Raw genomic sequence first — 14,184 nt, forward strand, 5'->3', positions numbered from 1 at the left:
GAGAGAGGCATGAAAGGGCCTGGACTTTGGGAACAGGTGGGGCTAAAGAGAAGAGAGCTCAGGTGGGACTCAAAGCTACCCGCAGCCTGTCCAGAGGCCACACACCACATACTGAGACTTCAGGCCAAGGCAGGGATTTGCCCTTAGAGAACTCCCTAGCCTGAGGGGCCCTCGAGCCCCACTCACTGCAGCATCCTCCGGGAGCTGGGGTCGGGGGAGGGAGGTAGGGGATTGGGATGCTCCTGGTCCTCAGGATGGACAGACTCGCCCACCCACACCTAGACAAGGTGCCCAGCTACCCCAGCAATGGGGTGTAGAAGAGGCTCTCTGTTCCCATAGGGAGCCCGAGCAGCAGAAGGGCCTGATCACCGGGACTAAGTTTGTAGTGGACACCTAGGCCAGGTAGGGAACAGGCCAGGCCCAGGCAGAGGAAGCAGAGAACAGTCATGTGTCCGGAGCCCTGAACTGTGCCCCCAGGGGTCTGGAGTTTCTCAGTTCAGAATAGGCTGGGTGTCAGAGTTATGGAAGAAAGAGCAAATCAATGCGGAAAGCCCAGCTCCGTCCCTTTAACCGCGTGACCTCAGACAAATCACTTAACCTCTCTGAGCCTCAGTGTCCCCATCTGTCAGGTGGAAATAATAATATCCACCTCAAGATGCTTATTAATAATAATAAGAGTTACCATTTACCAGCACTTTGCTATGTGTTGGGATGTTACATTATCTCCTTTGAGCCTCAAAACATCCCTTCCATTAGGCATTGCTATTCTCACCTTACAGAGGAGGAAAGAAGTTCAGAAAGGGTAGTAACCAGCCCAAAGCCACACAGCTGGGAAGGATCAGAGTGAAACTGGACCCAAATCTGCTGGTTGTAAAGCCCTATTTTAACCACCATCTAGAGGATGCATGTAAGCCCCCAGCATGAGCCAGGCACACAGATTCCCAATTTGTGAATTTTCTTCTCCTTCCTTGAGCTTCAGGTCTGGAGACAGATGAGCCCAGCTATGGGGGCTGAAGGGACAGGAAGCCAGGTGGCCCTTGGGCTGGGCTGAAGCAGCAGCAACAGCCCTCACCTCACTCCTGGCCAAGCACAAGCAGCCCGGGCTGTCTTTCTGCTCCCCACCGTTTGCAAGAAACCCCTTCCCAGCACCTCCTCCCCAGCCCGGGCAGGCTGGGGTCATCCCTGCAGAGGAAGTTCAGCCAGGTCAGGCCTACCCCTTTCCCACAGCCCCTCCATGGCTTTTCCACTCACCTCTGGGCTGAGAATCCCCCAAGGCCCCCCACCCAGGGCCTGTGGGGTTACACTGCCATTGGCATTGCTCCCTTGATAGGGGACAGCCTAATTCATGTCTGACCCACGCCAATAAATCAGGGAGGGGTGCGGGGGTGGGGACATTCATAAATCTATATCAAACAGCCCCCAAATTATGACAGATGACATGGCAGTCATAAAATTGCACAAGCAAAACTCACCAAGTCATTAATTTCATGGCCGTAGAAAATAAACAGACACATTTTTTCGTGGCCCTAATAAATTTTTAAAAACTCAAAGAATGGTCCATCTGCTTCGAATAATTTTTAATTTCCTATTCTGTCTCATTCCCATTAGCTATTCCACTGAGATATTTGCTAAATTCTTTCATTTACCTCCTCCCATCTGTATTCAATTACCCTATTCCCAAATAGAGTGAGTTTTTGTTTCTCCTAAGTGCGGGACAAAATACCCCTGCCTGTACCTTAAAGCAAATGTTATGTGTGTTTTATTATCTGTTAGACCGTACGAGTCATTCTAACTCGATTGCCTGTGCGGAAAGTCTTGGAGAGCAATCTGATTTTGATGTTTTCTGGCTTGGGTGGAAAACACCTGCCCGATTCTCAAAGCTAATCTATTAACGTGGTAAATGCTGTAGCAGATGTTCCTGAGTGAGCGAGGGGCCGCAATGGGCTGTGACCAGACCCAGAGTATCGGGCACACAGTGGAGATCAGAGGCCGGCAACACCACTGGGGGCCGAGCTGTCACATTTTCCGGCTGGCCCCCAGGCTCTGGCTGCCTGGTGACTCCCCACCGCCTCCCAGGGCTCTTAGCAGCCACGCGAGATGGAAGGACATTTCAAGGTCATCTGGTCCACCCCCAGCAGGCCCGTGTTTTTTATAGAAGGAAGACTGGGCCCAGAGAGGAGGTGTGATTGCCCAAAGCCACACAGCATGCTGAAAAAGGAGAACATCCTTAGTGTCTCTAGTGGGTGCAAGGAGCTGAGACGGGAAGAGGAGGGGAATTCTGTGAGCAACTTTCCCACCAGTGACTTCCACCTGGGGAAACAACATCACTTAGGTCTTTTCTGTCTATCAGTCTTCGCAAGTCATCTTTCCTCATCCTGCAGGAGCAGTGACAGATGCAGAGACTAGGAAGTGAGCTGAGGGGCTAAAGCCTTGCTCGGGGGTGGGTTGGTTTCAACACAGTGATGCAGTGGAACCCGCAAAGCCCCAGGAACGTGGAAGTCCAGGCCAAGCTGCAGATCTGGGAAGGAGCTGGGGTCTCCAAAGCCTCACACAGCATAATCCAGGTAGCTGCACTATGGGGGCCCACATCCCTGCAGCCCTCGTTATTTCCACGCATGCTGGTGGCTTCTTACTATGGGCAGTTTCTCTGCTGCCTGAGAGCTTTCTCTGGCCTAGGATTCAGGAGACCCTCAGGACAGGCCAGAAGTGCAGGGATTTGACAACTTCAGAAGCAGCCTTAACAAGACGATTGGGAGTTGGTGTATATATCCCCCCACCTTCTCCCCTCTTGGATGGGACAATTCTGAGACAAATCTATACCAGTGATTCTCAACCAGGTACAGTTTTGCACCCCCAGGGGACATGGAACAATAGCTGGAGACATTTTGGTTGGATGGTTGCTACTGGCATCTGGTAGAGGCCAGGATGCTGCTAAACATCCAACAACACACAGGACAGCACCCCACAACCAATAATTATTCAGTCCAAAATGTCAATAGTGCTGAGGTTGAGAAACCCTGTTCTCTACCCTCTCACTGAGATCCTCAGTGGGATTGAGCCCCAGATGCCCATAGCAAAGACCTGCTCAGTTAGGCACACACTCCTGACTTCTCTCCCCTCCTTGGTCACCTTCCTCACTCCCCTTCCAGAACTTCCTGAGACCATCTCCCACAAAACTACTTTCACGCGAATCCTTGCCTCAAGGTCTGCTTCTTGGGGGACCCAACCTAAGATCATCCATTACTACAGTCATGAGGACAACCTTGGAAAGGTCTTGAAGAGTTGGGTTCCTATTTCAGTCATTTACACTCTTACTGCACACATTCAGTCCCAGGGATACCCACACTGAACGTAGCTTCTTGAGGACACATACATGGGGTCACACCAGACCAGCTTGGTCAGGAACATCCTTTGGTCCTACTCTCGTGGACCAGTTGATTGGAGATACGCTCACTTTGCAAAGAGATGTGAGACTTGAATACAGATTCAATGCAATCCCTGTCAGAATCCCAGCTACTTCTTTGTAAAACTGGCAGGCTGATTCTAAAATTCACATGGAATTACAAGAGACCAGGAAGAGCCAAAACAATCTTGAAAAAGAAGAATGAAGTAGGACGACTCACACTTCCTGATTTCAAAATTTGCTACAAAGCAACAGTAATCAAGATAGTGTGGTACTGGCACTAGGATAGATATAGAGATCAGTGAACTAAAATTGAAAGTACAGATATACCCATATATCTATGGTCAACTGACTCTTGACAAGGGTATAAAGACAAGGGTGTAAAGACCATTCAATGGAGAAAAGATAGTCTTTTCAACAAATGATGCCAGGACAACTGGATATCCACATGCAAAAGAATGAAGTTGAACCCTACCTCACACCATACACAAAAATTAACTCAAAATGGATCAAAGACCTAAATGTAAGAGCTAAAACTATAAAACTCTTACAAGAAAACATAGGGTTAAATCTTCGTGATCTTGGATTTGGCAAAGTATTCTTAGATGTGACCCTAAAAGCATGAGAAAAAAGAGAAAAAAAATTGATAAATTGAACTTAAAATTGAAAACGTTTGTGCTTCTAAGGACACCATCAATAAAGTGAAAAGACAACCCACAGAATGGGAAAAAAATATTTTCAAGTCATATATCTGATAAGGGACTTACATTATTAGGTATCCATGAATTTAGAACTACTATTTTCTCCTGGTAAATTTAAATTTCATACACTGACCCTCTATATCTCTAATGATGCCTTTTTGCCTTAAATTCTATTTTGTCTGATAGTAATATAACTATGCTAATTTTCTTTTGGTTAATATTTTTCTGATTTTTTTTCACTGTTTTACTTACAATTTTTTATCGCTTTTAGACATGTCTCATGTAAGCAGCATTTGGTTATTCTTTTTTCAGTCCAATCTGAGAGTATATAATTTTAACTGGAGAGTTCAGTCTATTTATATTTATAGAGCTTACAAATATATTTGACTTTATTTCTATGATCTTGTTTTTGTTTTGTTTTTATTTTAATTTGTCCTGCTTCCTAAGGATTTATTTTCATCTTCTTTGTTGCATTATTTTGAATTGAGGTTTTTTACTCATCCCATTTCTCCCCCTTCTACTGTGTAGAGGATAGGCATTCTATTTTTTTTTAATTGGTGACTTAGCATTTTGAAATTATTACCTAACTTAACTTAGTCTAAAGTTAATCAATATCTTACCCTTCTCCTGAACAATGCAAAGTGCTTTGAAAGCTTTAATTCCATTTATTATACTTACAGTCCAGGCTTTTAGTTCCATCTCCTGTTTAACCCCACAGAATAGACATTGTTTTGGACCATCAGTGTGTTTGTTTAGATTTACCCATATTTTTATTATTTTCTCAGTTCATCATCACTTCTCGTATCTGAGACTTTTTTCCTCAGATCATTTTTCTTCTCAAGCTCATCCTTCAGAAACTCCTTGAATGGGGGTCTGTTGTTTATAAATTCTCTCAGTTATAGTAAACGGACATACCTTTTATTGAGCTTCATTTTATTGTGCTTCATTACTGTGGTTTTTTTTTTTTACAAATTGAAGGTTTGTGTCAACCCTGCATCAAGCAAGTCTATCTGCACCATTTTTCCAACAGCATTTGCTCACTTCGTTGCTCTGTGTCACATTTTGGTAATTCTCACAATATTTTAAACTTTTTCACTATTATTATATTTGCTATGGTTATCTGTGATCCGTGATCTCTGATGTTACTACTACAACTCATTGGAAGGCTCAGAAGATGGTTAGCATTTTTAGCAATAAATATTTTTAAATTAAGCTATGTATACTTTTTTGACATAATGCTATTGCACACTTAACAGAACATAGTATAGTGTAAACATAACTTTTTTTTGGCCACGACACGCACGCAGCTTGTGGGATCTTAGTTCCCCAACCAGGGATTGAACCTGGGCCCTCAGCAGTGAAAGTGCCGAGTTCTAACCACTGGATCACCAGGGAATTCCCAAAACATAACTTTTATATGCACTGGGAAACAAAAATCTTTTCTGTGACTTGCTTTATTGCAATATTCGCTTTATCACAGTGGCCTGGAACCAAACCTGCAACATCTCCAAGGTATGCCTGTAAGTGAAAACGTCCTTATTTCCACCCTTATTTTTTGCATTTTTATTGAGATATGATTCACATACGATAAAAATTCACCCTTTGAAAGTGTACAATTCAGTGGTTTTAGTGTACTTACAAGATTTAACAAACATCACCACCATCTAATTCCAGAACTTATCATCATCCAAAAAGAAACCCCATGCCCCTTAGCTGTCACTCCACATTCCCCTCCAGCCTCTGGCAACCACAAATCTACCTTCTGTCTCTATCGATTTGCCTATTCTGGACGTTTTATATAAATGAAATCATACAATTTGTGAACTTCTGTGTCTGACTTCTTTTGCTTAGCATAATGTTTTCAAGGTTCATCCATGTTGTTGCAAGGATCAGAACTTCATTCCTTTTTATGGCAAGTGACACTACTGTATGGATATACCACATTTTGTTTATCCATTCATAAGTTGGTGGATATTTAGGTTGTTTCCACTTTTTCACTATTATAAATAATGCTGCAATAAACATTTGTGTACAAGTTTTTGTATGAATATATGTTTTCAATTTTCTTTAGCACATACTTAGGATCTACATTTATCCTTAAAAGATAAATTATCTTTTAAGAAATTATTTCAGTCTTATTAGGGGCTGGGGTATACAGTCCCTAGTTGGTGTGAATTTTAAAAGCCCTTTAAAGTCATCATTATTCTGTTTTTCATTGTTACTATTTATAGTATTATAACTAATCACCATTAGTCTAATTTCTTCTAATTAGAGAAGTTGTGAACAACAAAGTTTTTTCCTGTTGGGTATGTTTAAGATCTTCTACTTGTCTTTTTTTCTTTTTTTCTACTTGTCTTTGATATTCTTTAATTTGATTATGACGTATCTCTGTATGGACTTCTTTTTATTTACCCTTTTTGGGATTCACTGGAATTCCTGAATCTGAAGATTCATATTTTTTAATAATCATAGAAAATTCTCAGCTGCTATCTCTTTGAATAATACCTCTCTCCCATTATTCCTATAATCACTTTCCAAATATCTGATTAGACATATATTAGAGCTTTTCATTCCATTCTCCATGTCTCTTAACCTCTTCTTCATAGTTTCATTTGTCTTTCTGTCCTGCATTATGTATAATTTTTCAAATCTATCTTCCTGTTTACTAATTCCCTCTCCAGCAGTGTCTATTCTATTTAACTATTCCATCGAGTTTTAAATTTTGTATGTGATATATTTAAATTCCTAGAACCTCTGTCTGGTTCTTTTTCAAGTCTTCCTGGTCATGTTTATCATCCCTTGCTTCTTCCTTGTCTTTCTTGTGCCACAGAAGCTCAAGGTGTGGAAGTTGTAGGCTGCCCAACAAGGTAGAAGTCCTCAGGGTGTCCAGCAGTCTTTCCTTCCCTGGACTGATGTTTCCAGTTTGTTCCTGGCCTCTCATAATTCCCTTATTTGCTTATAGGCTCTTCCATTAACAGAAAAGAACTTCAAATTTCAAAAATATTTTTTCTAGCATCCTTAGATGTTCTGTAGCTGATATATTTGTATACCTTTAATCATCATATAGATTTTAAGTCCCTTTGTTCCTTTTCCAACATCCATGCTTTCAGAGACTAACTATTAAGCACCTACTATGTGCCAAGAACTGTGCTGGGGATTCAGGAGAGAACAAGACATAGCCTGTCCCTGCTCTTAGGGTTGCTTCCAGTCTATGGAGAAACCAGACACTTAACCAGGCAACTGTAGCCCAAGGGTAATCAGTGCTCTGACAGGGTAGGTGTTAGCAAACAAGGCCATGCTGAGATATATGGAGGCCAGGAACACTCTAATAATCACATTGATTCTCTTTAAGTAAATATTCAACATTTATTTAAGGGGGAGGAATACAAAGCAAAACTCAAGTTCTTTTCCCACATTAGATGGCTTTAGGGAAGCTGTCTGTTATTATTCAAGCACATGTTGTTGCTGGAACATCCATCTTTTGTGGGGAAGATCCAGACCCGACCCCAAGCTACTTAGAAAATCAATTATCCCAACCACATACAGTAGCCTCCTAGAAGGATGTTCTGGTAAATTACATTTCCACTGATGTTTTAGTTGCTTCCCTAGCCATCCTCTAATCCTCATGTTCTGAGTAACTACTGCTACATAACGAATCACTTCAAAATAGTGGCTTAAAATGATAACGATATGTCATGGGTTGAATTATGTCCCCCCAAAAGATATGTTAAAGTCTTAACCCTCAGTACTTCAGAATGTCATCTTATTTGAGAAATAGGGTCATTGCAGATGGAATTAGTCAAGATGAGATAATACAGAGTACAGGTGCCCCTAATCAAATGTGACGGTGTCCTTTATAAGAAGAGGGAGATTTGGACACAGAGACACAGCAAGAACACAATGCGAAGATGGAGGCAGAGGCCAGAGTGATGCACCTACAGGCCAAGGAAAGCCAAGCACTGCCTACAACCACCAGAAGCTAGGAGAAAGGCAGGGAACAGATTCTCCCTCAGAGCCCTCACAAGGAACAAGCCAATACCTCGATTTTGGACCCTAGCCTCCAGAACTCTGAGAGAATAAATTTTTGTTGTTTTGCCCAGTTTGTGGCCATTTGTTACCTAGGCAGCCCTAGCAAACTCATATATGATCTTGTCTTCCACTCATGAATCCGGAGGTCACCTGGACTGCAGGCAGCTTCTCACTCTGGGTCTGTCATGCATTGCAGGCATTTGGTGGCTGAGACTAGGGTCATCTCAAAGGCTTCCTTATGCACATGTCTGATATCTGGGGCAGGGGAGACTCAAACAGCTGGGGATGGATGAGTTGGGGCCCCTCAGGCATCTCTCCCACTCTTTGTGATCCCTGCACAAGGCGGCCTCCGCAGAGATGGACTTCTTACAGGGCAGCTGACAGCTCCCAGAGCAAGTTCCCAAGAGAACTTGGGAGATGCTACCTGGCCTTTTCCAACCATTCCAAGCGATGTCAGAGAACATCGCTTCCATCACATTCTGTTCAAGGAGGCTCGCCCCAGTTCAGGGTGAGGGGACACAGACCCCACCTCCTGATGAGAGGAGGGTCTAAGGATTCAGTCACATTTTTATGCCACTGCACCGGCTCAGTCAGGGGCACATCGGGCCTGAGGGAGACAGCACTGTCTGCCTCCCTGACAGGCATGAGGAGTTAGCCAGGTGAGCAGGGCGTGAGCCAGGGAGAAGAGCCACCCCACCTGCCCCAGCCCGGAGCCCGCAGCTGATGCTGGAGTACCACTCCCTTCATCCTGCTCACAGCCTCCAGGCCTGGCAGAGCCCAGGGCTCACTCGTTCAGCTGAGGCTCCACGCCAGGACCTGGAGGTCAGACCCTGCCCAGAGAGCACCCAAGCCAAAGGCGACCCCTGGGTCCTTGCTGCCCACCACCCGCAGGTGCTTTGTTTTCCTGACAGAGATCCTTCTTCTTTTTTTTTTTATGAATACTTTGGTTTTTGAGTTTTATTTTATTTATTTTTTTTACAGCAGGTTCTTATTAGTTATCTTATACATATTAGTGTATACATGTCAATCCCAATCTCCCAATTCATCCCCCCTCCACCCCGCCACTCAGAGGTCCTTCTTTTCGTCCTTAGTCTGGGGTCATTTCTGTCCCTGCCTTCCTCACTAATCTGGGGCAGACAGGAGGCCCCTCAGAGAGGGCTCCACACACACACATCAACCCCCGAGGTTTGGGAGCTCAGTCTCGGAGTCTGGAGCATTGACTCTCCCCCCAGCTAACCCCAGCTGTGGCTCCCCAATTCCCTTCCTTCTGATGGCTCTTTAAAAATCTCCCCCCACCCCACCCCACCCCACCCTCTTGGTCAGGAGACAAATGTGTTTCTGGTATTGCTGTTAGTCCAGGAGGCCACTTTCCCGTCAAACAAAATACCCAGCCTTCTGATAACTTGAAAGCACCTAGTCTGGGACACACAAACGCTGCTCCCCTTTCTCCAAGAGGCCACTGCTCTCCAGAAGAGGTGAGACAAAGGTTCACCTGAGGTCACATCATCCTCCCTCCACCTTCAGAGCAGCAACCAAACCGTCAGACCAGTCTGGGTGGGAAAGAAGCACCCACTGGCGGAGCGCCTGCTCCAGGCCCGTGCTGAGCCATCCCTGCCAACGGCCCTGCGAGGCAGGTGCCCCAGTCTACTCCATTACACAGTGAAGAGGCTGCAGCTGCGGCACGGGGGCGGGGGCAGGGTGATGGACTAGCTTGTGTCTGACTTGAGGTGACTTGTCACCTCAAGTGACTTGTCACGTTTGTCTCAACGTTTATCTCTAAAACCTGTCCTCCTTCTCTTCTCCCTTCCTCTCACCCTCCTCCTGCTCGACTTCTGCCTCTCTCTCCCTCTCCTTCCATCTCTCTGTCTGTCTATTTCTGTCTGCGTTCTCTCTCTCTTTCACTGTAACCCCCACACAGGAGTCTAGGGCTGCTTAGAGGCCAGAATCACTCCAAAATGGGCTCAGCCTTCCACTCGTCCTTGGTACCAGAATCTGGCCACACTTGTTTGGAAAACTCCATGAAGGAATGGACAGTGGCTACCTGCCACCCCCTTCTCCCCACCTCACAAGGGACCTTTGCCGAGTCTCTAAGCTGAGACCTAGGGTGGGATGGATTGGGAGAGAATGACCAAAGACAAGAATGGAGAAGGAAGGAGATTATTCCCAGTGGTCAGGCTACAATAGGACACACACAACAGAGACAGGAATTAAATTTTCATCAATAATCAAAATTCCTCCCAACCTGAAAGTTCCAGCCCAAAAGGATGCTGCCCTTTGTCAGCTGTGTGACCTTAGCTATGTCACTTAACCTCTCTGAGCCAATAATAATAATCCCTACTTTAAAAGACAGTTATTATGGAATTCCCTGGTGGCGCAGTGGTTAAGAATCCGCCTGCCAATGCTGGGGACACGGGTTCAAGCCCCGGTCTGGGAAGATCCCACATGCCGCAGAGCAACAAAGCCTGTGCGCCACAACTACTGAGTCTGTGCTCTAGAGCCCGCGCACCACAACTACTAAGCCCGCATGCCTAGAGCCTGTGCTCTGCAGCAAGAGAAGCCACCGCAATGAGAAGCCCGCGCACCGCAATGAAAAGTAGCCCCCACGCACCACAACTAGAGAAAGCCAGTGCACAGCAATGAAGACACAATGCAGCCAAAAATAATAAATAAATAAATAATTTTTTTAAAAGACTGTTATTATGATTCAGTGAGATAAAGACTGTTGATTTGTTTGGAATGCTTTGGGCTGCAAATACCAGAAAATTCAACCAGGACTTGCTTGAGCAATAAAGACAATTATTTCACATACTGAGATTCTAGAGGTAGTTTTCAGGTTCTGTACAATGATTCAGAAATGCCAGTGAAAATCAGTTGCTTTATATATTTCTGCTTCACTCTCCTTAGCTTATTGTTTACATCTCATGCTGTTTCCTCATGATTGAAAGATAGTTGCTGCGGCTCCAGACATCACATACCACATTCAAAGAAATACGAAGAAGGGAAGGGAAATATTAATAATAAGCACCCCTTCAGGTGATGCAAGGATTCCCACCTTAAGAGAGTCTGCCCTGCAGCATGATCACCTAACGTGAAACTCATTCTCGTCTCAGATGCTTTTGTATTTTGAAAAAGCCTTCAGAGAAAAGTCCCCGATGGTAGGACTCCATGCACATGTGGCACTAGTTAAGAAAGGAGAAGGCTTCCTGGCACCTCAGGTCATATCACAGACCTTCAGAGCTGGAAGGGATCTGAGAGAGGCTCCCCCAACCCCAGCCATACAAAAGGAGAAACTGAGGCTCAGGGTGGAGAAGTGATTTCCTCACCATCACACAGCAGAGCCAGCGGCCCTGAGCCTTTCTTAGTGCTCTGGGAGGAGTCCTCGGAAAGGAGGGCTCAGACCAGGAAACGCAGCTGTCTCAGGAGGGTTCCCCAGAAGCAGAGCCTGAGTCAGGGATTCCCATTCAGATGAGTTATGGGGTCTGGGGAGGCCCTGAGGAGAAAGGGAGTGAGGGAAGCAGGATAGGGAAGGGGTAAAAGCTAAGCCAGAACACGGTCTCAGCTGGGGTCAAGCCACAGTCCCACCAAGGATATTGGACCCCTAATAGCATCACAGAGTTTGTCCTACCTTGAGGCTTGGGGTGGTCTTTTGCACCACATCAGCCGGTCATCAGCCATCGACTGCCCAGGTCGGGAAAGGAAGGCAGGGTGGGCCGGCCTTCCGGGGGACGCCTCTCGTTTGGCTGAGGGCTCATCTCCAGCGAAGGGGCAGCTGGGAGTCATTAGCAGCAACCTTCAGCAGCTGGGGGACGGGGAAACCAGCAGGTTAGAAGGAAAACAAGCAGGTCTCCTCCCCGGAGTCCCGAGGCATCCCCGGCGTTCCCAGCCACAGAACACAGTGTGCAGGAGCAGAGGCCCGTCCCTGCCACAACCTCAGTTTCCCGGTTCATAAAATGGGTATGCAGGACCAAGGGGTCCTTTCCAGCTCTGCATGTCCAAGCTTCTGTGATTTCACTTCCACCTCACCCCAAAGTTCCAACCAGGCAGTCCCCCTACCCCCAGGCTCCCCACTAGCCAAAACAGTTTAAGAATCAGTGAGACCAAAGTAGGGTCTCCATTCAGTCAAGCCTGAACCTCACGAGGCAAGTAAAGGCAACAGTTTCTTGGCACGTGTACGTCTCCAGCCTGCAGAGCAGGCCTAGGGAGTCAGTATTTCTTGAAATGTAAGTACCAAGACCACACTGGGTTGTCAGTAAATTCATTATCCCATTACGCAGAACTGAATTATTCAGCGCTCTTGAGGCCGCCTCAGGAACGTGCCCGAGCACAGTCGATGCAGCATTAGAGGGATGGATGGAGTCAGGCCCAGGGCATGGTTGGTGCCGGGGTGATGGATCTGGGCCCAAACAGGCTGCCAGGGCTTGCAGGCACAAGGCTGCCTGGCTGGCAGGACCTTGGCACTGGGTGTTCCCGGGGTCTGTAGAGGGGGTTATGCACGTATCCACAGTCCTCCTCACCCCTTAAGAAATCGGCAGAGTATATCTTTGGAGCCCACCTGCTCCAATGGGCCCAGGGACAGAAGATCCAGGCTCCACCTCTTCCTGGCTGTGTGACCGCCAGAAGGTCATTCACCTCTCTGAGCTTCAGTCTCTTTATCTGTAAAAAACACAGTGATGATGCTGAATGTTCCCAGTATCCATTCTCCCTTTTAAATTTAATGATAGAACTGATTTTTTCATTGAACATATAACCCTCTAGAATAAAGACTATTTCCAGGCCAAAGTGTGGTCATGTGACTAAGTGCTGCTCAAAGGGATGCAAGTAGAATATCTTATGAAACTTTCAAGAAGTGTCCTTAAAGGAACGAGGTTAGTTCTATTTTGTCCCTTTCTTCTTCCTAAAAACTGGGTTGAAGGTGTGATGGCTGGAACTCAAGCAGTCATCCTGTTTAATGAGAAGACACCACATGAGGATGGCAACACAGCAGAGGAGAAGCCCGAGTCTCAGTTGACCCTGGAGGCTCCGTAAAACCTCCAAGTTACATCTGTATAAAGTAGAAACCAACTTCTTTTTTGGATTTTTCTGTCTCTCACAGCCAAACTCAACCTTACCTTGTTGGGCAAGTCCAAGGGTGAAATGAGTTATTACAGGAAAAGTGGCCAACTCAGTAGGTATTTCCTCTAGGATATGTCAGTGGTTAAGAACTATAAGTCCTGAAACCAGAGAACCTGGGTTCAAATCCCAACTTTACTACTTATAAGCTGTGCAAATTTAGGAATGTTGCTTAACCTCTCTGTGCTACAGCTTCTTCACCTGTAAAATGGGGATAAAAATGGTGCCTTTCCCCTTACAAGGTTTATGTGAAGATTGAGTTAATAGGAAGTTTAACTGACACACAGTAATTGCTATATAAATATCAGCCGTTAGTATTCCATTTTTGTAGATCTAGGGGGATTCCCTATGTAACTCAGGGACCTGGGTCCCTGTAACATCTCCCAAAGCTCATCTCAGTCTAGATTTTCCCCTCAAAGTGGCTGTGCTCTCAGGGTAGCAACGCCAGAGGTGTTCTGAGTTTCAACCATGACATGAACCGTTTTGCTTGGGGTGGGCGGCACCGTCTGGGATCCTTGTTTGGAGCCCACAGAGGGATTGCTCTTTGGAATCCAGGTGAAGTTCTTACTCAGCAAGCGAGAAAGAGAAACAAAAGCCTGAGATGGGCTGTGTACCCCGGGCAGGTGTCTCTCCTCTCTGGGCCTCAGGGGAGTGGATTAAACCAGAGGTTACAGCTCATGCGCCAGCAGCTCAAAGACCAATGTGGAATATGAGGGAACCTCTCTGGGTTTAGGGCAGCAGGGAGTGGTGGGGACTGGGGCAGGGGCACATGACCCGTGGGGGATGGGGGAGGCACCACACAGGACCAGCCAACCTGCCCTGCAGCAAAATGGGCCCAGTGTTGTCAAATCTGCTGCTCTTTCAAAAGAAATGGAAATCAAATCTGAATTCTTTGCGAAATTTTCTGATTGTTTAGTGTTGGCTCCATTCAAATAAACAAAA

At 45.8% G+C, this 14,184-nt stretch overlaps 1 protein-coding gene across 1 annotated transcript in view; it reads right to left on the reverse strand.

Annotated features, from left to right (window-relative positions):
- LOC308623057 (uncharacterized protein) overlaps positions 1 to 14,184 on the reverse strand; it is a 74,334-nt gene that overhangs the window by 52,635 nt on the left and 7,515 nt on the right. Inside the window, exons 5-6 of the mRNA XM_081244925.1 lie at positions 12,686 to 12,786; positions 11,759 to 11,932 (exon numbers count right to left, since the gene is read on the reverse strand). Coding sequence (XP_081101051.1) covers positions 12,755 to 12,786 — 32 coding nt within the window. The 3' untranslated portion in view covers positions 11,759 to 11,932; positions 12,686 to 12,754. The remainder of the gene's footprint in view (positions 1 to 11,758; positions 11,933 to 12,685; positions 12,787 to 14,184) is intronic.

This window comes from Mesoplodon bidens, assembly GCF_964165515.1.
Source record: "Mesoplodon bidens genome assembly, chromosome: 1".
Classification (NCBI taxonomy): Eukaryota; Metazoa; Chordata; class Mammalia; order Artiodactyla; family Ziphiidae; genus Mesoplodon; species Mesoplodon bidens.